Source organism: Rhinatrema bivittatum, chromosome 5, assembly GCF_901001135.1.
Source record: "Rhinatrema bivittatum chromosome 5, aRhiBiv1.1, whole genome shotgun sequence".
Classification (NCBI taxonomy): domain Eukaryota; kingdom Metazoa; phylum Chordata; class Amphibia; order Gymnophiona; family Rhinatrematidae; genus Rhinatrema; species Rhinatrema bivittatum.
In genome coordinates, this window is record NC_042619.1 from 373,167,556 (window position 1) to 373,188,992 (window position 21,437).

The 21,437-nt window shown below is 44.2% G+C and overlaps 1 protein-coding gene across 2 annotated transcripts in view; it reads right to left on the reverse strand.

Annotated features, from left to right (window-relative positions):
• Positions 1-21,437, reverse strand: part of CHST10 (carbohydrate sulfotransferase 10) — an 87,202-nt gene that overhangs the window by 44,641 nt on the left and 21,124 nt on the right. For both annotated transcript variants that reach the window (XM_029604793.1, XM_029604794.1), the window contains exons 3-4: positions 13,715-13,850; positions 456-532 (exon numbers count right to left, since the gene is read on the reverse strand). In XM_029604793.1, coding sequence (XP_029460653.1) covers positions 456-532; positions 13,715-13,850 — 213 coding nt within the window. The remainder of the gene's footprint in view (positions 1-455; positions 533-13,714; positions 13,851-21,437) is intronic.

Here is a 21,437-nt window from a genome sequence, read left to right on the forward strand (position 1 = left end):
CACTAACTGCTGTAACTACATCCTCTGGCAATGAATTCCAGAGCTTAACTATGCGCAGAGTGAAAACAATTTTCTTCAAATTACTTTCAAACTTCATGGAGTGCTCCCTGGTCCTTCTATTATCTGAGAGAGAAGTCGAGCATTAGCCCTGGTTAACAGAGTACACCATCTGTTTGGAGGCTTGGTAGGACTGGATAAATTTAACATCCACAAGCAAAGCTGGTGAAAAGTTTTCCATTAATTACCCTACCCTACATAGATGGGGGGATTTTTCCCAATTTCAATGTCTCAAACTATTTGTTTCCATATTTTGCATTAAAATTATGTATACAATATAACACTTGCCTTTGAAGCCATAACACAATCTGAGATGCTTTATATGCATGTTGTCTCCCTAGTTTTACTTTGTCTTACTGAGAAAGCACAACATGCCTTCTCTGCACCTGGTGGTTTACCTGCAATCTCTTCTCCTCTGGCAATTTTATTTCAGCCAGAGCAGTCAACTTTGATGGCTCTTGTTTGATGCCATAACCTAGAGAGAGACAGCAAGGGTTAGAAAATGAAGTGCAAGTTACCATTCTCAAATGCATTCTCAAATGCATGGTTATTTTCACAGAAAAATGAAATGTAAATGTTAGCATTCTATCCTAGCAATTTTTAAAAGCCTTTGAAATTCATACAATATAGGCTACTGAATTGTCAAATGCACTCAACATAGGTAAAACCTGAATGTGGGCAAATGGACTCTGGAAAATTGCTATTTCATTTTCCTTTGAAAATTACTCCGTAAGTGTGCAAAAGTATATAGAGCTGGTTTCTGAATAAAGGTTATTGCTCAAGAATAGAGACTGTACAGTACAGAAAGTGACACTACAAGCTTCCCAATGCTGCCTTGCCTTTTGTCTCAACCCAGTTCTGAAGGAAATATCTCTATGAGTGAAATGGCAAGTTAATCTTCTTATGTATACATTTCTTGATTGTAATGATGAGATGTCAACAAGGGTGACCATTTGAGATGGTGTTTTTCCGTAATGTGAACTAATGGCACCAATTAATTTCACACAGGTCAAAACACAAAATGATGGTTCATCACTGTCAAGCTGAGCTATGTTTGAAGCAATAAAATAATTCAAAAAAACATATGGATGCTTTTTGCATTTTCAGAAAACAGAAGGTAGGTCAGAGGCCAACTGCACGTGTAGAATAATTTACTCAAGAGGCAAACGAGCAACGGACGCTCAAGCTTCAACCTCAGTTTGGCTCTACATTTTTAAAAAGGAATATGTCGAAGCAAATATCAGAGCTTAAGAGACCAAGCAACGGAAAAAACTGAAGCAGTCAGCATTTGTAAGCTTCACCATGGCTTAAAGCAACATTTCAGTCCAGCTGACCAAAGAGTTGTCTATGTTAAAAAAAAAAAAAAAAAAGTGCCAAAACATTACATGGTGCTGTACACACTTTATAAAACAAACAAAAAAAAACAAAACACTAAAGCTGATACTATTACTTGATGTACTCTGAATTATAGGTTTTCCTTGAAAGTATAGCTAACTGAATTAAACCAAATGGCACTGTAAGTCAGGGCTAGCAAAGGCCATTATTATAATGAAATGCACTATCAGAGGTACTTGCCAAGCCCTTCTGCTAATAATCTGCTTAATTCTAATTTTGTTCATTATCTCCTATTTTCATTCATTTCACTTTCAAGCTTTTTAAGAGGCAGATGGTTTAGATAACATAGGTATCCCCTAACTTTGATAAGGAGGTGTTTTGGGGATCACACAAAATCGATGGATTATAGTTGTACCTTTATTTGTGACTGTGTTAATAAAGCAAAAAAAGTCTCCCCACTCTGAGGTGCAGAATTTTGATCCCTCCATCAGGGGCATGTGGTTGCTATTCGCATGTGAGTTTCCTGGTATATATGAGATGCTACATCCCATAGACCTTTCAGGACATTTAGCAGCTATAAAGAACTACATTCAAACCCCTAAACCAAGTTGGATTTTATCTCCCCTGGTTGGTCCCTTGAACATTACAAAATGCTGAATAGGAAGAATCTTGCAGGTGTTACTGTTTTAAAAACTTCCTCTGAAGCAGGTATTATTTGCTAAAACATGGCCACATCAGGACTTCAGTTTAGTTTTGAAGCAGTTCCAATTTTAGCTAACCATTTTTTTTTATATTAATCTCTTACTGGCACAGTGTTTTCTTGTGTACACAATGATTTATAATATCAAAAGGTTTCCAGTGCTTTAGTCTCTTCTGTTTAAACCTGTAGCTATGGCTCTCTTTCATCAAGCGTCACCACTTTGTCCCTTTTGAGTTTTCTATTTTGAGTTCTATTAACTCATGAACTCAACAGCCCAATCGCAGAACACAAGAGAGAAGGGAAACAATCACTAATGAAAACTGGCAGGTTCCTGAATGGAAACATTATAATAAAAAAAAAAAAACCCTGCACACATCACCTTATTCCCACTTCCTCTATTCAGAAGGAACAGCCTTACAGAGGGCAATTCTCTAACAATTCTCTTAAACCAATAAACCAAATTGTTGCCTCAAAATCCAAAAATTCTCTTTAATCCACATATATTTTGGACCAGGTGAAATGAGTTAGTTATACCCCAAAATGCTAAATTCAGCACCATCCACTGCACTATAAAATCACCTAACAGTTAAAACAAAAACAAAACAAATGAAATGTGAAGGAAGAGGGCAGTAGCAAATCCACTCATACAGGCCCGATCCCAGACGCTATGGCAATTACCTCATGGTGCCTGGGCTCTGCCGCTGCTCCCTACCTTGATACACTCACCCGCTATGGTGCTAAGGTGCACTCTTATGGAGGAAACTGCTAGCCTAGAAATGTACAGTAAATGTAGGTATTTAAGTAACTGTTCCGGTGAAGAATGAAAGGGGTCAAGCGCTACAGACATACACCAGTAATGATACTTATAACATTTAGCTGCATAATTTTTTCTCGTGGACAGTTTTCTTGAAGAGATAAGGATGTCCTGAATTTCCATCAGAATAGGAATAAGGCTTAGTACTTCCCTTTCAATCTCCATGCTGTCACGTGTGAAAGCAGAGCTAGGTGCAGTAATCGAGGAACTGTATGAAAATTTAGGCAATAACTATTCTTTAAGATGTTGAGGAAATAACGATCTGAGGTGATCCGATCCCATTCCTGAAGAAAGAAGGCATCCACCCACGGGTATTTGTAGCTGAGGCCTGTTCAGTCTCAAAAAGACTGCTGACGTTTTGATTAGCAGGCTGTGGTGGCTTTGACATTTGCAGAGTATGATTCCATCCTTGAGATTGGGTCTGCTGCGCCTGCGGTCTTTTTGATATGGCGGAGGCCTGTATGAGGAGAGTGGCCTATAGGAGAACAATGTCGTCCGTCTGTTTGGAAGATCCGATCTGTTTGGAAAAAGGTCTGGTTGTTGTATGGAGAAGTGCATGGAGGTAAGCATACCAGGGCTGTCTGGGCCATGCTGGCGTTATGAGGATGAGGTCGGACTCGTCCACGATGCATTTCTGCATCACTCGAATTATTAGTGGGATTGGAAGGACTCTGTACAATAGTTTCCCCACCCACTTGAGCAGAAAAGTGTTCTGAGTCAGTCTTCGTTTGCTTGGATACAGAAAGCAAAACTCCTAAAGCTTTGTGTTGTACTCAGTGGCAGAGCTCTATGCAGGGCGTTCCTCCATCTTTGGAACAGGGAGGACGCCACGTCCCGATGCAGTTCCCATTTGTGGGGGTGAAAGATTCTGCTGAGGTGGTCAGCCTCCATATTTCTTATTCCTGGCAGGTAGGTTGCCTGCAGTCGTATCAAGTGAACTAGCGCCCATTCCAGTGCCAATACTGATTCCTTGCATAGTATCTTGGAACCAGAACCGCCTTCCTTGTTTATGTAGAACATGGTCACCTGATTGTCCGTGTATACCATCACCATTTTGTGTTGAAGAATGCACAAGAAGGTGCGGATGGTATATCGTATGGCATGTAGTTCTAGTAGGTTGATCTGGAATGTTTTCTCGCTGGGGGACCATCCCTTCATGGAGGCATCTGTAGTTACACTATCTGATGAGACGGGATTCGGAAAGGTGCGCCCAACTAAGACAACGTGACTCAGCCACCAATCCACATCAGATATCATTGGCCGAGTCAAGGTTAATGGTCTCGACATGTGGTGGAAACGTTGTGACCACTGGGACTTCAGACCCCACTGCATACGGCACATGTGAAAGTGTGTGTGAGGGACTACATTCATCGCCGCTGCCTTGTGACCAAATATGGTGAGAACTTGCCGAGCTGTGGGATGTAGACGGAGTTTTAGTGTTGAGGCCAGATTCTGAAAAGTGCGAATCCTGTCCTCCAGAAGAAAAGCTTTGCAAAGGAGCGTGTTTATGATTGCACCTATAAATTGTAACATTTGAGAAAGATCAGGATGTGACTTTCATAATTTATGATAAAGCCTAAGCTTTCCAAGCAAGTTATTGTCTGAATTTGGTAGGCACGGATCAGTTCTGGATTTTGTACCACAAGTAACCAATCGTCCAGGTATGGAAAAAGCTTTATTCCTTGTTTCCGAAGGGGGACCACAGCTACCGCTAGACATTTTGTGAATACTCTGGGATGCCGAAGAGAGGCCAAATGGTAGGATCTTGCATTGGTAGTGCTGGGTGCTGACTTGAAACAAGGGTAGCGCCAGTAAGAGGGGTGCATCGGTAGGTGAGCATATGCATCCTTTAGGTCTAAAGGAGCACATCCAGTATTGGAATGTAGAAAAAGGTAAAGTAGTTTTCAGAGAAGTCATCATGAATTTCTCCCGCCAATGTATCGATTCAAGGCCCAGAGGTCCAGAAACAGATGCAAGCCTCCACTTTTTTTGGGAATGAGGAAGTATTGGGAATAAAATCCCTGGAGCTGTCAATGACGTGGCAGCACGTGAAATGTCTGATGAGGCAGCGATTGTATTTCTTGAAGGAGGAGGGAAACATCCCCTTCCCTTTGTGAAAGCAGAGCTAGGTGCAGTAATCGAGGAACTGTATGAAAATTTAGGCAATAACTATTCTTTAAGATGTTGAGGAAATAACGATCTGAGGTGATCCGATCCCATTCCTGAAGAAAGAAGGCATCCACCCACGGGTATTTGTAGCTGAGGCCTGTTCAGTCTCAAAAAGACTGCTGACGTTTTGATTAGCAGGCTGTGGTGGCTTTGACATTTGCAGAGTATGATTCCATCCTTGAGATTGGGTCTGCTGCGCCTGCGGTCTTTTTGATATGGCGGAGGCCTGTATGAGGAGAGTGGCCTATAGGAGAACCTAGGATAAAATGTTTTTCAATAGGCTGGGTAACAACGCTTTGTCATTGCTTGGTCAGTGGGCGATATGAGTGACGAAATCGCCACACTCTGTTCTTTGAGCTGGGATACAGTTGCTCGAAGCATCTCCCTTACATGGATGGTCTGCTAGTTTGTCGTGGACTTCCTCGCGAATTGTGCTTGCCCTGAGCCATGTCATGGTTCTGGCCGCAATGGCTGTGACGAAGCATGGGCTTAAGTATCAAACCCTTCGTAAATTGTGCAGAGTAGATGCCACAATCCTTCTTCCATGTCCGCTATACCTTGACTCTACAGAGCATCACTGCAGACTGTCGTGCATCAGACTTCATTTTTTGAAGATATTTGTACAAATATTGCGTTTTGTAGAACTGGTACTGCTAGATCTCAGTGTACAGCATTGCTCCCTGGAATACCTTGTTTCCAAAATCATCCAGATATCGACTATCTTTCCCCGGAGGAGTGTTTGAATACAGCCTGGGCTTTCTTCATCACAGTCAGCTACAACTGATGTGTTAGTAAAAGGCCTTTACTAAACGCCCAGCACTTGCCTCCGGGGCTCCAACGCCGGCCACATGGCCGGTCCCTCCACTCCGCCCCCTCCGAGACGCAGCAGCCGATTGGACAGCACCTCACCTCCACGTCAGCGGTAAGCGGGGGTTTTAAATCACAGACGCCCCGCTCGGCGTCCTTTCTGCCACGATCTCCTCCTCTACGCCGCTCCCAAACGAGTCTGCAGCTAGGCCTGCGCATCCGGCGCTGAAGCCCGTCGGGGCAAGGCCTTTACTAAACGCCCAGCACTCGCCTCCGGGGCTCCAACGCCGGCCACGCGGCCGGTCCCTCCACTCCGCCCCCTCCGAGACGCAGCAGCCGATTGGACAGCACCTCACCTCCACGTCAGCGGTAAGCGGGGGTTTTAAATCACAGATGCCCTGCTTGGCGTCGCGCGCCGAAGGTGCGCGACAAAGGGGCAGGCCCCTTTGTGCACACCTTCATGCACCCCTGAAGTACAACACCTAACCAGAGAAAGTGCAAATCGCAACGCTTAATCAAATAAATAACAACCTCTTCACGCCATCATATCTCCTAATCGCTCACATCCACTGGAACTCGCACAGCCTACAACACTCAACCAAACTTCTTACAGCTCTCATCTTACCATTCATTCCTCCACCGTTCAATCTACAAGCAAACATCAACCAATACTTCACCATTCACTCTCCCTTCAGTCTTACAAACTTCTTTGAGGCACTCCTCCCACAGCCTTCAATACCTACCTGAACAGGCTCTAGCTCTTATTCGACCGCATCCAGCATTCTTCCTACACTCACCTCAGAAATCAAACTCTGCTCTTCAACAAACAGTTATCTGGTCACAACTGGCCACCATGCTTCGTGGTCTCCCTATTCCAACTCTCCATCATAGGAGAACCATTTTTACTGGTAAACCTCTCATGACTACCCGACCACACTCCTATAAAGCCCTCATTCCCTTCATGGTCTCCCCCATTACTCAATTGCTAGGCCTAACTCTATTCTCGCTACTTCTATTTAACGCCCAATCCCTCACCAAGAAAACCCTGATACTCAACGACCTTCTTCTTGATGCAAACCCAGACCTCTGCGCCATAACTGAAACTTGGCTTAAACCTACAGACACTGCACTAATTAATCAATTACCAACGCATACCTACAATTTCTTCTCTATTCCCCGACAGAAAAGAAGAGGAGGGGGTATACTTCTTGCTGCCAAAAAACATCTGAATCTCACTCAATACCCAGTCAACTCACCTACCAAACTTGAAACAGGCCTCTTCAAATCAGACGATCTTCAAATCCTTCTTGTCTATGCCCCCCCAGGCCTTCTCGACTCGGACGCATCACCCTTTCTAGAACTAACAGCCTCTTACTTAAATTTGGATTCCCCAGCAATAGTACTTGGAGATTTCAACTTACATGTCGACGACCCCTCTCTTTCTACCAACGGCGAAACACTCCTTACTGCCATGGCAGCCTTAGGCTTCAAGCAGATTATCAATAAACCCACCCACAGAGCAGGTCATACCTTAGACCTCATCTTCATTAACTCAGGCATCTCTAACTCTACACAACCGGTCTGCGAACCAGTACCCTGGTCAGACCACGCCCTAATCTCGACCACCATCTCGCTGACACAAAGAAACAGCAATCAAGCCCCTCAACAACAATTCACTTACAGGAAATCATGCACCTCCGATGACCTCCATAATCACCTAGTATTAGAACTCTCCCTCATAGACATCTCCACTCCGAATTCAACCTTTCATTCATGGCATAATATAACAAAAGCGGCAGCAAACAAACTCTGTCCTCTGACAACTAAAAAACTCAAACACAACCATCCTAAAAGACAACCTTGGTTTAATGAAGAACTTCAAAATCTAAAACTCTCCCTCTTGGGACTACTTGTACTCAGCTGCTGCAGAACTCTGGGCAGGGCTTAGTTCAGGACCATAGAAGAGTATTACGGGCAGGGACTAATGGTAGGCCTTAGATATGTGTTTAAAGGCTTCCAAATTGTTTCAACATCTAATCTACGTTTAGCCGAGGATTGTCTGGCGCTGAAGAATTCTAAAGTATAAAGCTTAATAAGCAATGTAAACCAATGATCATGTCTGGGTGCGTCCTCACCCACCCACCCCGTAAGAATCACCTTCTTGGCTATCAGCCCAGCTTTACAAATAAAATGGTGCTCAGCCACCTGTATCTTAGGTAGAAGTATCGGCGCCACCCCAAACAACCACCACATAGGGTTCGTCGGAAGGTCCCTCTTTAGTAGCTGTCCGTACGTTTGAATGATCTGCGACCAAAAAGCATAGATCACTGGGCAAGACCAAAAACAATGAGGATAAGAGCCTTCTCCCAGTTTACACTTCTTGCACATAGGGGAAGTACAGACCTTAGCTTGAAAAGCCCGAGCTGGGGTCATAAAGTAATACCTCATGCTCATGGCTGTTACATTTGTCTCCTTTCCCTGTATCATTTGCCATGTCTAAGATGTTTATGAAAATGCAATAAACATATTATACAAAAATAAAACTCTCCCTTAGACAGAATGAAAGCAAATGGCGCAAAGCACCTACAGTGTCCTCCCTCTCCGCCTACAAACTTGCCCTCCACCGCTACAAAAGCACCATGTTAAAAACAAAAAGAGACTTCTACGCTTATAAGGTCCATCACATGATTTTTGACGCTAAAGCCCTGTTCGCCTACGTCTCCAACTTAACACAAATCCAAGCACCGGATATACCGCTTAACAAAGCCCAAGAAAAAGCAGAGGAGCTGGCCCTCTTCTTCAGCAACAAAATCACTAACCTTCTAATAAAGCTGACGCCCAATACCTCTTCTCCTCACAATACTTATCTACACCCCAACATAAACATCTCTCTCAACTCTTTCGAACTTACCACAACTTCAGAGATCCTAAGAGTACTGAAAAAAATGAAACCCTCGTCTCACCCTTTTGACCATATCCCGTCCAAACTACTACTTCTTATTCCAGACACCATCTCCAAAGCCATGGCAGACATCAACTGCTCCTTATCCCAAGGAATCTATCCAGACGACCTTAAAATGGCTTCCATTAAACCGCTCCTGAAAAAACCAAACCTAGATCCAGAAGACCCCACCAACTTTCGCCCAATCTCCAACCTCCCTTTCATCGCCAAGGTCATGGAAAAACTAGTTAACACTAGATTATCAGACTACCTTGAGGATCACAAAATTCTTTTCCCCTCTCAATATGGCTTCAGGAAATCATTAAGCACCGAATCACTTCTTATTTCCTTGACAGATTACCTCATCATGGGCCTTGACAAAGGCCAGGCCTATTTATTGATTCTCTTGGACCTCTCAGCCGCCTTTGACACGGTAAACCATGCAATACTCCTTAACCAACTATCAAACATCGGCATAGCTGGCACCGCATTGGCCTGGTTCAATACATTCTTGAAAAACAGAGGCTACAAGGTCAAAATACACAACAAAGAATCTAAGCGCCACCCTTCACCTCTAGGAGTCCCACAAGGCTCATCCCTCTCACCTACTCTCTTTAACATCTACCTTCTCCCTCTCTGCCAATTACTAACCAACCTGAACCTAAAATACTATCTTTACGCTGACGATGTTCAGATTGTGATCCCCATCAAAGAATCCATCAAAAAAAACCCTAGATCTATGGGAAACTTGCCTCTGAGAAATTAACTCCCTCCTCTCCAGCCTGAATTTAATCCTAAATTCCTCAAAAACGGAACTCCTTCTCATATCCACGGAGAACAGCTACATCCCCACAAACCTTTCAGCAAACCTACAAACAGCCCAAGTGAGAGATCTGGGAGCGATCATTGATAATCAGCTAAACCTAAAAGCGTTTATAAACCAAACCACCAAGGACTGCTTTTATAAACTGCACGTCCTAAAAAGAATAAAACCACTGTTCCACAACCATGACTACAGGACAATCCTACAAGCAATAATCTTCTCCAAGTTAGACTATTGCAACGCTTTACTATTAGGTCTCCCATCATCGCATACCAAACCTCTTCAGATGGTGCAAAACACAGCAGCCAGAATACTTACAAATACAAGGAGAAGAGATCACATCTCCCCGAACCTCAAAGACCTACACTGGTTGCCGATTCATTATAGAATATTATACAAGTCCATCACCACAATATACAAGGCTATCCAACAAATCTCTCCGCTCAACCTTCAAATCCCTTTCAAAAAACACACATCCTCCAGACCTATAAGAGAGTACTATAAGGAATCTCTTCAGGTACCTCATTCCAAAACCTCCCTTCATATAACCTTCAGAGACGGGGCTTTCTCCACAGCAGGACCTCCTCTCTGGAACTCCATCCCACCGGAGCTACGGCAGGAACCTTGCCTCCCAACTTTCAGGAAAAGACTCAAAACGTGGCTATTCAAAAAAGCCTTCCCAGACTCGGATTAAACCATAACTCACCTCTAACCATCTTCCAATAACTACCCATATGCAGAAAACCAATACTTCCTATCACTACACTCACGTAATAAATCCTACAATTAGTTCAAATGGACAATACCTAGCAAATACCATAATCTCCTGTTAATGTACCTCGTCAAATCTTTGTAAAATGTACCTCGTCAAAGTTGGGTTAATATATTATGTTAATTTTCCTATCACTTCTCTGCTCCAAGTTGTACTTATCCCTGTTTTATTGTAACTGCAACTGTTTTTTGGTTCAGCACCTGTTATTTACTTCGTTCTCTATACCTTTCATCACTCCCCTGTTTATTGTAAACCGGCATGATGTGACACTCTCACGAATGCCGGTATAGAAAAAACGAAAATAAATAAATAAATAAATTATACAGACTTCTGCATCCTGAATTTTAAGTCTTTCTTCTTGGAAGTAGGGGGCACTTAGAAAGGCGACTCCCATGTCCTGTCCATTACTCCATCCAAGACTGAATGTGATGGCAAGGCTGTTGGTTCTGCGGGTACATCAAAAATCTTGAGTAACCCGTGCATGTCTGCCCTAGGATCTGGGAGTTTTTTGGTTTCTAGGTTCAATGAGGTTCCCACCTTCTCTATAAATCTGGGGTATGAGAGATCCTCCAGGGGCGATGATGGTTCTGGTGGCTCCTCCGGAAGGTCTGATGGCATACTCAGTGAAGATTCGGGGGAGGGTGGAGAGGAGTAACTGGCTCTCCACTTGGTCTGGGTCCCGATGGGCTGGCTCCAGTACTGATTCCTCATCATCTGATTGTATGCAGGGAGGGGAAAGATATAATAGAATGCTCTGACGGGCTAGAGGGAGTTTGTGGATTCTGAGAGGACACTAACGTGTCAAAGATGGTTTGAAGAAGCTCCGTAATCTGGGACAGTAATTGAGAGGCTGCAGCTTGTAACCATTGGGTAGTAGATACAGATTACTTTTTCTCCTTAGCTGGTGGAGAGCTGTCTTGACCCCTCCTAGGGGAAGTTGATTTCCCAGCCCGCTTTAAAAGGGCGGTCTGAAGATTCCCTGGCCTGTGACCCTAGCAGTGTGACATCTGTCCGGAGTCGATGAAGAGGAGCGCTTCGGAATGTGAGGGGTGTCGGCAGATCAAAGATGGTAGATACCATAGGTAGGATCTTTATCCTGGTGCAACTGTCCCTGGGCCAAACCCTCAGACACGTAGTGATTTTGCGTCGAATGTGTCAATGTTTTCTTAGTTTTCATCAGCTTCGACACATGCGGAGTTGGACGCCGATTTTGACGTACTTCTCGCTGTTTGTCCAGTCGATGCAGTTCATCGGCCGATTTGCATTGGCCTTGAAGGCTCGGTCCAACTCCAGTCCTCACGACATGTGTTGGGTGACGCATTCGACGCATTGGCGCTTGTTTGATTGCGCTTCAGTGCGTCCAGGCTCTTACAGGAATGCCCATGCTTCATTGTACCGCTTTGGCCTTCAGAAGTGTTATCGACTTACTGGGAACGGGTTCCAAGTAGGACGCCTGCTTCTGTTTTTCTAATCTGATGGGTTCTCGCCCCGGTGAAGACTGGAAGTGATGTGCAGTGGGGTGCGCAGGAAGAAGAAAGAGCCATACTGCTCAAAAAATTAGCGGCGGCAGCGGCGGCCCCGAAGCAAAATCAGAAGCAGCCAGAAATCGGCACAGGAGACAGCAGAATTAGCCTCCCATGGCCGATGGGATTCTTCTTTCTTGGCCTGCGGGGGCTAGAGGAGGAAACTGCTGCAGCTACCATTTGTGCTAGGGGGGAGGGGGGGGCAGGAAATGAGAGAGAGACAGCCAGCCTGTCTGTGAGAGAATGTATGTGTGATTGAGAGTGTGCATGTGTAACTGTGATTGAGAGCCTGTGTGTAAGTGAGAGCATTTGATTGAGATCATCTATGTAAAGTGTGTGAGAGAGAGCACTTGCATGATTGACAGAAACTGGTCAGAGAGGTGATGTGTGTGTATATAGGAGAGACAATGGTAGTGACTGGTCAGGGAGATGACTGGAGTGTGTGTGTGAAAGAGATAAAGTGATTGTGAGAATGAGAAGCCTTTGCATGTGGAGAGAGCTAGCATAGGAGTGAGAAACATGGGTGTATGTGAGACACAGCATGGGAGTGAGAAGCCTGTATATGTAAGATAGAACATGGGAGTGGGAAGCCTGTGTGTGTGCATGAGACAGAGAGACTGGTCGGGAGATGATTGGTGTGTGAAAGACCGAAACTGGTCATGGGGGTGTAACTGGTATGCGTGTGTGTGAGAGACAGAGAGACTGGTCGACGGCACTAAGGAAGAGGACCATGAGTACAGAACTTCAGCCACTACTGCTTCTGGTGTGTGCTACTGGCTTGCATGGAAGAGGAGTAGGAGAGCTGCTGGAGGGGGGCTAGTAAAGGTGGCTTTTTAAGTTTATTTTTCTTGACTGACTGCCATTTTAATTACTGAATATTATGTGATGTGTCTGCTGTTTTGAAATATTTTATTGGTGATTGGAGAATTTTAAATAATTTTTATGAGTTTTTAATTGTTGGATATTATTCTGTTCATAGTTGTTGTGAAACATTTATTCTGCTTATTAGTATAGTTATACAATTATTTCTGTGTTGGGATCTATAGCTGCTTGGCTAGTTCTGTTTTCCTAATAGGAGGTGTATTGGTGTTTAGGGCCTGATTTAATATTTGTAGTGCTGTCTTTTCATACGTAGGGTTGTTACTGTTTGAGTGCACTCCATAATACAAATGTACCTGTGTGCCAATTAGTTTATGTGCATTACTGCAGATCCTGGGAGTATGTTAGGTCAGTTCTGTGTATGTGACCGAGGTGAGGTATTTTATTATATCAGTCTTATTTGTTGTATTTTCTCAAGAGCACATGCATTAGTGATAAACTGCTGTCTTTTCATAAGTAGGGCTATTGAGCCTGGTAGTTGGAGTTTGTGTTGCTGTTACTGAGATGACACCAGAACCAGAATATATTTTTTGTAAGGTGAGTTGTATGGGGAATGTCATAATTCTGCTTTACATCCATAATTGTGGGTCAGGGAGGTTCCTGTGGATGCAAACTGTACTTTTACATTTAGCCCTATGATGATCATGTGTTCAGTGTGTCACACATGTGAGAACCATCTGTCAGGTGTGTCCTGACAGAAAAAAGGTTGAGAACTACTGGTCTAGTCTATCAAATCTATCTCCACAGAAAGGATCCAGTTTATTTCCCTAATTAAATGAACTTTAGATGAAAAGCGCTATATAAATGAACACATAATTCAGTGCCACTCTGGAACAAAATGTTATTTAAATATATGTCTTGCTATGCCAAGTTTGACTTCAAAAGGGGACTTACCATCAGCATCTTTAAAAGTCAAAGTGATGAACTTGCTAGCAACTATGACCATGAAGAGCACCCAAAAGCACGCAGCTAAGAGCAGCCACTGTTGGCGCATGTTGTCAATAATAAGCCACAGAACTCTCATGACCTCCTGCCGAGACAAAAAAAACCCAAAAATCATAAAGGAACCATAACTTTAAAAAAAAAAAAAAAAAAGTGTGAATTTTTCATCTTTTTAAAATGTTTTAGGAAAATTATATTTAAGTCCGGCCAAGAACGATTTTTTTTTTTGCTTTGTCAAACACCTGATTGTCTACATACAGAAACTGAATTCAACCTTCACAAAGTGAAACGTGCTATGGAGCTTTAGTCATGCCATTTCATTTCTGTACATCCTCAGGAAAAAAAAGAAAGTACACATTTTTTCTGAAAAGCAAGTTTACTTACCGTAAACGGTGTTTCCGAGATAGCAGGATGAATTAGCCATGCTGTCATGGGATCTGTCATTTAGACCTTGGAGGCGGAGCTTTTCCAAGCAGAGGCCAGAGTTTTGCTCTCTGCTGCTGCGCGTGTGTTCCCGCGCAAGAAAGTAACAGATTCTCCTCAGTCTGTGATTAATAGAATAGAGATTGCAGGATTACTTGCCCTATCTTCGGATCAGTGGCTGTTTGTTGATCAAGGCAGTAGTGGGATGTGAAGGTATGGAGCGATGACCATGTAGCTGCCTTGCAAATGTCTATAGGTTGTACATTTTTGCGGTGCACCAAAGAGGCCACCACTGCTCTAACTTGGTGAGCTTTGGGAACAGAATGTAGATGTAATTTCTGTTTGTCGTAGCAGAATTTGATGCACTGCGCTATCCGGCTGGAGATGGTGCGTTTAGCCACTGGAAGTCCACGTGCTTTCGGGTCGAAAGAGACAAATAGTTGAGAAACACGGGAATCAGAGTGTGTTCTCTCTTTGTAGTACGCTAACGCTCTTTTGCAGTCCAGTGTATGCAGTAGTTTTTCCCTATCATTAGAGTGAGGTTTAGGGAAAAAGATGGGAGGTTCTATGGCTTGATTTAGATGGAATTGAGAAACCACCTTTGGGAGGAAGGATGGGTGAGTCCTGAGAACTACCTTTTGGTGATAAAACTGTAAATATGGAGCATAGTGGACTAAGGATTGCAATTCACTGACTCGGCGTGCTGATGTTACCGCTACCAGGAATGCTACCTTCCATGTAAGGTATTTCATGTGTGCCGAGTCCTTAGGTTCAAACGGGGAAAGCATGAGCTGTTCAAGAACTATGTTGAGTTTCCATGGAACTGGAGGCTTAGAGATCGGGGGACGAAGGTGAGTTAGCCCTTTAATGAAACGAGAGAGCAAGGGGTGATTGGAGATAGGAATATTCCTAACTGGCCTATGATATGCCCCTATGGCACCAAGATGAACCCTAATGGATGATGTTGCTAGACCAGCTGTGAATAGTGTATGAAGGTAGTCCATGAGTAGTTCAGGTGAGCAGTCCAATGGTGTTATGCCCTTGGAAGTACACCAGGTAGAGTAGCGCTTCCATTTATAGCTATAATTTTTCCTAGTTGATAGTTTCCTGGATTCTAACAAGATGAACTGCGTTGAAGTAGAAACTCCTTGTTCTGTTAGGAGAGATGAGTGTAGCGGGTGCAGGAGTGTCCTCTGTTCTTGGAACAGTAGATCCGGGCGATTCGGTAGTCGAATTGGGTCTTTGATAGACAGTCGTAGAAGGAAACTGTACCACGGCTGTCTGGGCCAGGCTGGGGCTACGAGTATCAGTTGAGCCCTGTCTGTTATGCACTTTTGAATTGTCCAGGTAATGAGTTGTATGGGAGGAAAGGCATACAGGAGGCCTGTTGTCCACAGGATGAGGAAGGCAACCTGAGCGGGCTGGGTCTTAATGAACAGAAGTTGGAAACTTGAGTGTTGATTTCCTTTGCAAAGAGATCTATTGAGGGTGTCCCCCATTATATGAAGATGCTGTGGGCTACATCTGAATTGAGTGCCCATTCATGAGGATGAAAGATGAGACTTAGCCTGTCCGCTCTTGTATTTGCTACTCCTGGTAGGTAAGTTACTTGCAAATGTATGCAATGTCGGTGAGCATGTTCGAAGATCATCAGGGTCTCCTTGTTTGTTGATGTAAAACAGCGCCACTTGATTGTCCGTGTAGATCATGACCCTGTGGCCCTTCAGGTGATCTTGAAACACTTGTAGTGCATTTCGAATCGCTCTGAGTTCCAATAAATTTATTTGCACAGACTGCTCGGACATTGTCCATAAACCTTGTGTTTCGAAAATCTCGAGATGTGCTCCCCATCCCTTGCGAGACGCATCAGTGGTTAAGACTGCATTGTAAGGAGGGGGGCTGAATAATGCTCCCTTGGAAGAGGTGGAGTCCAGGAGCCACCATGCTATGTCCTTTCTCATCTTGGATGTTAACGATAGTCTTTGTGTCAATGGTTGCGAGTGCTGTTTCCACTGACGTTTTAAACCCCATTGCAGGCATCGCATGTGTAGTCTGGTGTTTGGGACCGTGAAAATAGCTGCTGCCATATGACCTAGGACAATTAAAACTTGTCTCGCCGAAGGTCTTCGAATTTGGTTCAACAAATGGAGGAGTTGACATTTGTATTGCCCTGTCTTTTGGTAGGTATGCCCGGTTGCGAGTGGTGTCCAGACATGCTCCTATGAATTGCAGCTTTTGTGTTGGCTGTAGATGTGATTTCTGAAAATTGATCACCATCCCCAATTCCTGTAAGCACTCTATCACCCGTCAGAGGAGATCGATCAAAATGTTCGGAGTCGAGGCTATTATCAATCAATCGTCCAGATATGGAAAGATGGTCATACCCTGTTGTCTGAGATGAGCCACCACTACCATGCATTTGGTGAAAACCCTAGGTACAGCCGATAGTCCAAAAGGGAAGAACCTTGTACTGGTAATGTTGATGCCTGTAGTGAAAGCATAGGTAACGCCAAGAGGATGGATGGATTGGAATGTGTGTGAGCACATCCTTCAGATCGATGGAACACATCCAATCGGGTTGAATCAAAGGTAGGATTGATTTCAACAACACCATCTTGAACTTGTTCAACTCTCAAAGATCCAGTATGGGATGAAGGCCACCCGACTTCTTGGGAATGAGGAAATAAAACCCTGTTTCGGGTTTTCTGAGAAATCAGTTGTATGGCTTGTTGTTTGTGCAGTAAAGCAATCTCCTCCCCTAGTTGTGTTTGGGACCCTTGAGGCCTTTGAATTGCAAGGTGGGGTAATGTGGGTTTTGTGGTAAATTGGAGTTGGTAACAGTGTCGTACAATCTCTAAAACCCATTGATCGGATGTTATCATCTCCCAGGCGAGAATGGATTCTGCCGGATGGTGCTTGATGCTGTGGTGGTGGCTGAGGTATTAAAAAGATGGTGTTGATTTTACCGGGGTTTGCCGGTTGTTGGGTCGGCTGCCTCTGGTTTTGTGACTTACACCTCCGTTGATGCGTTTGAAGACGCTGGTAAGATGGGTAAGACTGTGTATGGAATGACTGGAAAGACCGGTAGGGTCTTCGGGTATACGATTGTCGACGATTAGAGCATTAGTAATGGCGTGTAGACGAGTATTGTGGCTGCGATGTCAAGGATTGAACCACTAGAGCTTCATCTTTTAATTTGCCTACTGTTTCCTGAAAGCGCTCTCCAAATAAATTGTTTCCTGTACACGGGAGGTTAGCTAGTTTTTCATGAAGATCTTCCCCTATAGCACTGGAACGCAGCCATGCCATTCTGTGAGCTGCAATGGCTGTAGCAGACGCCCTGGAAGATGTCTCAAATCCTTCATATATCGCCCTCAAAAGATGTCTAGAACACTCTTCCATATCATGGAGAGGTGGTGGTACCTGGTCTCCAGTCGATGTAAGCATACCTTTTGTGGCTTGTATGCACTCATATAGATATTGTACCATATAGAATTGATGGTGCATAATGCGGGCGTTTAACATTGCATTCTGGTACATTTTCCTTCCAAACTCATCTAAACATCGGTTGTCTTTGCCTGGTGGATAGGAGGTATGTGTCTTTGCCTTCTTAAATCTTTGCATCGCAGATTCGACCACAATTGATGAATGTGGTAATTGTGGTATAGTGTAGTGTGATGTTTCCGGCATTCGGAATTTTATATCAGTCTTTCTTGAAACCGCTGACAAAGAGTATGGCGTTTCCCAGGATTTCTGTAAGACACTACGTATGACTTCTTGCGGTGGGAGAGACGTGGGTTCCCCTAGAGCATCAAAAATCTTCAGGAGACCCATAGTTTCCATTCTAAGATCTGTCTCCTTTTGGACCTCTAGGTGTAATATCGTACCCAATTTTTCTAAAACTTTTGGGTAAGTGAGGTCCTCTGAAGGGGAATACGGTTCCTGCGGCTGTTCTGGTGGGTCAGATGGGTACCCAGTAGACAAGGATGGTGACGTTTGTGGAGACATGGAGTCCATTAGCGTTTCTGGGTTTTGAACTGGCGAAGTTGGGTGACATCTTACGTGAGATAACGGAAGCTCCACCGATGGTTCCCTGGAAGTGTGTATACTCGGTTCCGGGGAATTTGCAGAGGCATCGTTAGACATTTTAAAGGATGATTCAAGGATTTCAAAAATTCCTGCTAACAATTGAGATAACTGAAAAAACACCTCTTTTGTTTGCGGAGGCATTGCTTAACTACCGGTCTGTTTAGGTACATCACTTGTACTAGGCTCCACAGGATATGGTGGAGGTAGATTATGTGGGACATCATGAGTCTTCCCGGACATCTTATTTGGTCTATTGTCTTCTGTAGTCTTAATGGAATTATGTGAGGATGTAGAGGCACTGGAGAAAGGAACTTGTATTACGTCCCTGTTTGATCTGTGTAAAGGTTTCGAACCTTGTGTATGAGAAGAAATAGAAGTAGAAGGGCTTACGTCCCCTTACTTTTTTGTGTAGCCTTTTTATGGTGCGAGTGATGCGAATGCCTATGGTGATGGCCCGACAAGGTTTCTGTACAGGTTCTCTTTTCTGACGGTGACTGTCTCCTATGCTTTGGTCTGTATCCTTTAGAAGTGGATTTTAGGACTATGAACTAAAAGAATGGTTTGGGGTTGAATCTTTAGAGGTTGAATGAGATACCCCTGGAGACTCATGCTGTCTTTTTAAAGTATGTTGTACTTGATGGATGACTGTTGTGGCTTATGTGTTGTCTTTGCGCAGTGTGTGCCGTTGGCGCCGGTCCTTGCGCTGCATCTTTTGGCGCCGTACTTTTCTGCGTCGTCGGCGCCATAGTGTGTTTTTTTGGCGCCATGCATCTCGGCGCAGTGTGCATCACTTGCTTCGTGGCGTGTTTCGGCGTCGCCTGTGCCGCTCCCGGCATCTTATACATCGTAGTATATTTCGACACGCGGTGCTTAGAGGACAGCGTCATCTTTGATAGCGAGGCCGAATTCTTGTCTCAGTCCCCCGGATCAGGTCCCTGATCAGATAGCCTAGGGCGTCGTGAAAAGTCCTTACCTCCAGGCCTGGAGGGTCTAGGATCCCACGACGCTTCTCTTTTTAGTGGTGGGGCCGGCTTTTTCGAGGGCCCTGGTGAAGAGTGAATCTCGGAAGGCTCCGAAAAATTCAGCTCTCTCATCCTGTAGGCCCCGCTGTCTTTGGGCCCTCGGTGACATTTGGGCACAAAATTCACAATCGCTTTGACTGTGATTTGGCCCAAGGCACCGGTAACATCGATCATGGCCATCCATGACCGACATTACCTTCCCGCATCTGCAGGGTTTAAATCCTGATTTTTATTTTTTTTTTTAGACATTTTGAGAACCAAAATGCTGCGGAGAAAACCAGCTCCGCGTGCGATCCCGCGCGTGGAAAGAATAGACTGAGGAGAATCTGTTACTTTCCTGCGCGGGAACACAAGCGCAGCCGCAGAGAGCAAAACTCTGGCCTCTGCTTGGAAAAGCTCCGCCTCCTGGGCCTGAATGACATTTCCCATGACAGCATGGCTAATTCAGCCCTGCTAGCAACGGGAAAAGGAGGGAACAAGGCCATCATCATCAATTTAAAAACTACCTTTTCATTGCAACCAGGCTCAATGCAAATTAAGAGCAAAAAAATACAGGTTTACAAACTAGTATAGTCAATAAAAAAATATATACAATTTTCATACACATCCATGAAATCAAATTATTAGCCATAACCAACCCCTATTAAATAAAAATAAATGCCCAAAAAATGGACCATAATCAGTGATCGCTGATCAATTGAAATAAGCAGTCACATTTTTAATAAAAACTGGTTATGCGTACACAAAAAGCAATGTACAGTATAACATTCCTAAATAAACACACAAAAAAAAGAAACTAACCACACATTTTTTAGATTATGATTCTGACTGTTGCAACTGCCAAAGGAATTAAAAGACTGCTTTTTCACAAAAGGACTCAAAGACCTAGATTTCTCACACTTTATTAGCCAGAAGAATGCTGAGCAGTAGAGGAGGACCGGAAGGCTCATCTGCATACTGCCCCCAGCATCCCCCAGGAGAGGCATCCAGAGGTCATTGCAAGTGATCCACAGCCCCAGCTTCCAGCGGCCCCACACCTATTGCAGTAGAGGAGGACCGGAAGCGCGCGCCTAACGGCACGCGAATCTCAAACCCTTCCATTAACTGAGTGAAGATTAATTTAACGGTGGATAAAGAGGATTGGTAAGTATAGCTTTCAGAAATTTTTGGGCTTATAAAAGTTTGGTGAAAGGTGAAATTAAGGGATATATTCTTTAGAGTTTGTGTGTGTCTGAGGTAATAAGCAAGCCAGAAATAGTTAATTCTAGTGTCTATCTTTCCCACCCACTCAACCCCTGATTTTTAGGCATGAGACACTTTCTCATTAGAAATCAATCAGGGTCTTATCTAAATCATACTATTGTACCAGCCCTTATTGAAAGTTTAATCATCCCCTTGTAGGACACTAGCTGATTAATTAGTAAATTCACCTGTAAATTTAAAGTACTCTCATTCCAACTCCCTTAGTATCATAAACTTAACTAGGAACTGAATAAAACTAAGATGAAGGCAGCAGTCCAGCAGCAGCAAGGGGGGGGAGGGGAGGGGGGAAAGCTTTCCAGTCTTTTGCATTGAGTGTCACATGTATGATTTTTTACTCACTGGTGAGAGATTGTATGTGTGCACTTGGTGCAAAAGAGCTCCTGGCTCTCAGGGAACGAGTCCGATCTCTGGAGGCTAGAGAGCAGACTTGGAGAAGCTGAGGCAGAAGGTACATTGATGAGACCTTCAGGGACATAGTAGCAAAATCCCAAATCCAGTCTGGCAGCCCCAGTGCTGCCTTGGATCAGAAAGGTCTCCCAGTAGGAGAACATCACCCTGGTGTAGCAGGAAGTGATCCTGTAGCAAGGACCTGCTCTCCAGGTGACGTATTGTCCTCTCGCACTGAGGACAAGTCTCCCAAGGCTACTGCCCAGGAGGGAAGAGTTAGACCAGCCATCATAGTTGGTGATTCGATTATTAGAAATGTAGATAGCAGGGTGGCTGGTGGACGTGAGGACTGCCTGGTAATTTGCCTGCCTGGTGCAAAGGTGGCGGACCTAACGTGTCACCTAGATAGGATTATAGACAGTGCTGGGGAGGAGCCGGCTGTCGTGGTACACGTGGGCACCAACGACATAGGAAAATGTGGGGGAGAGGTT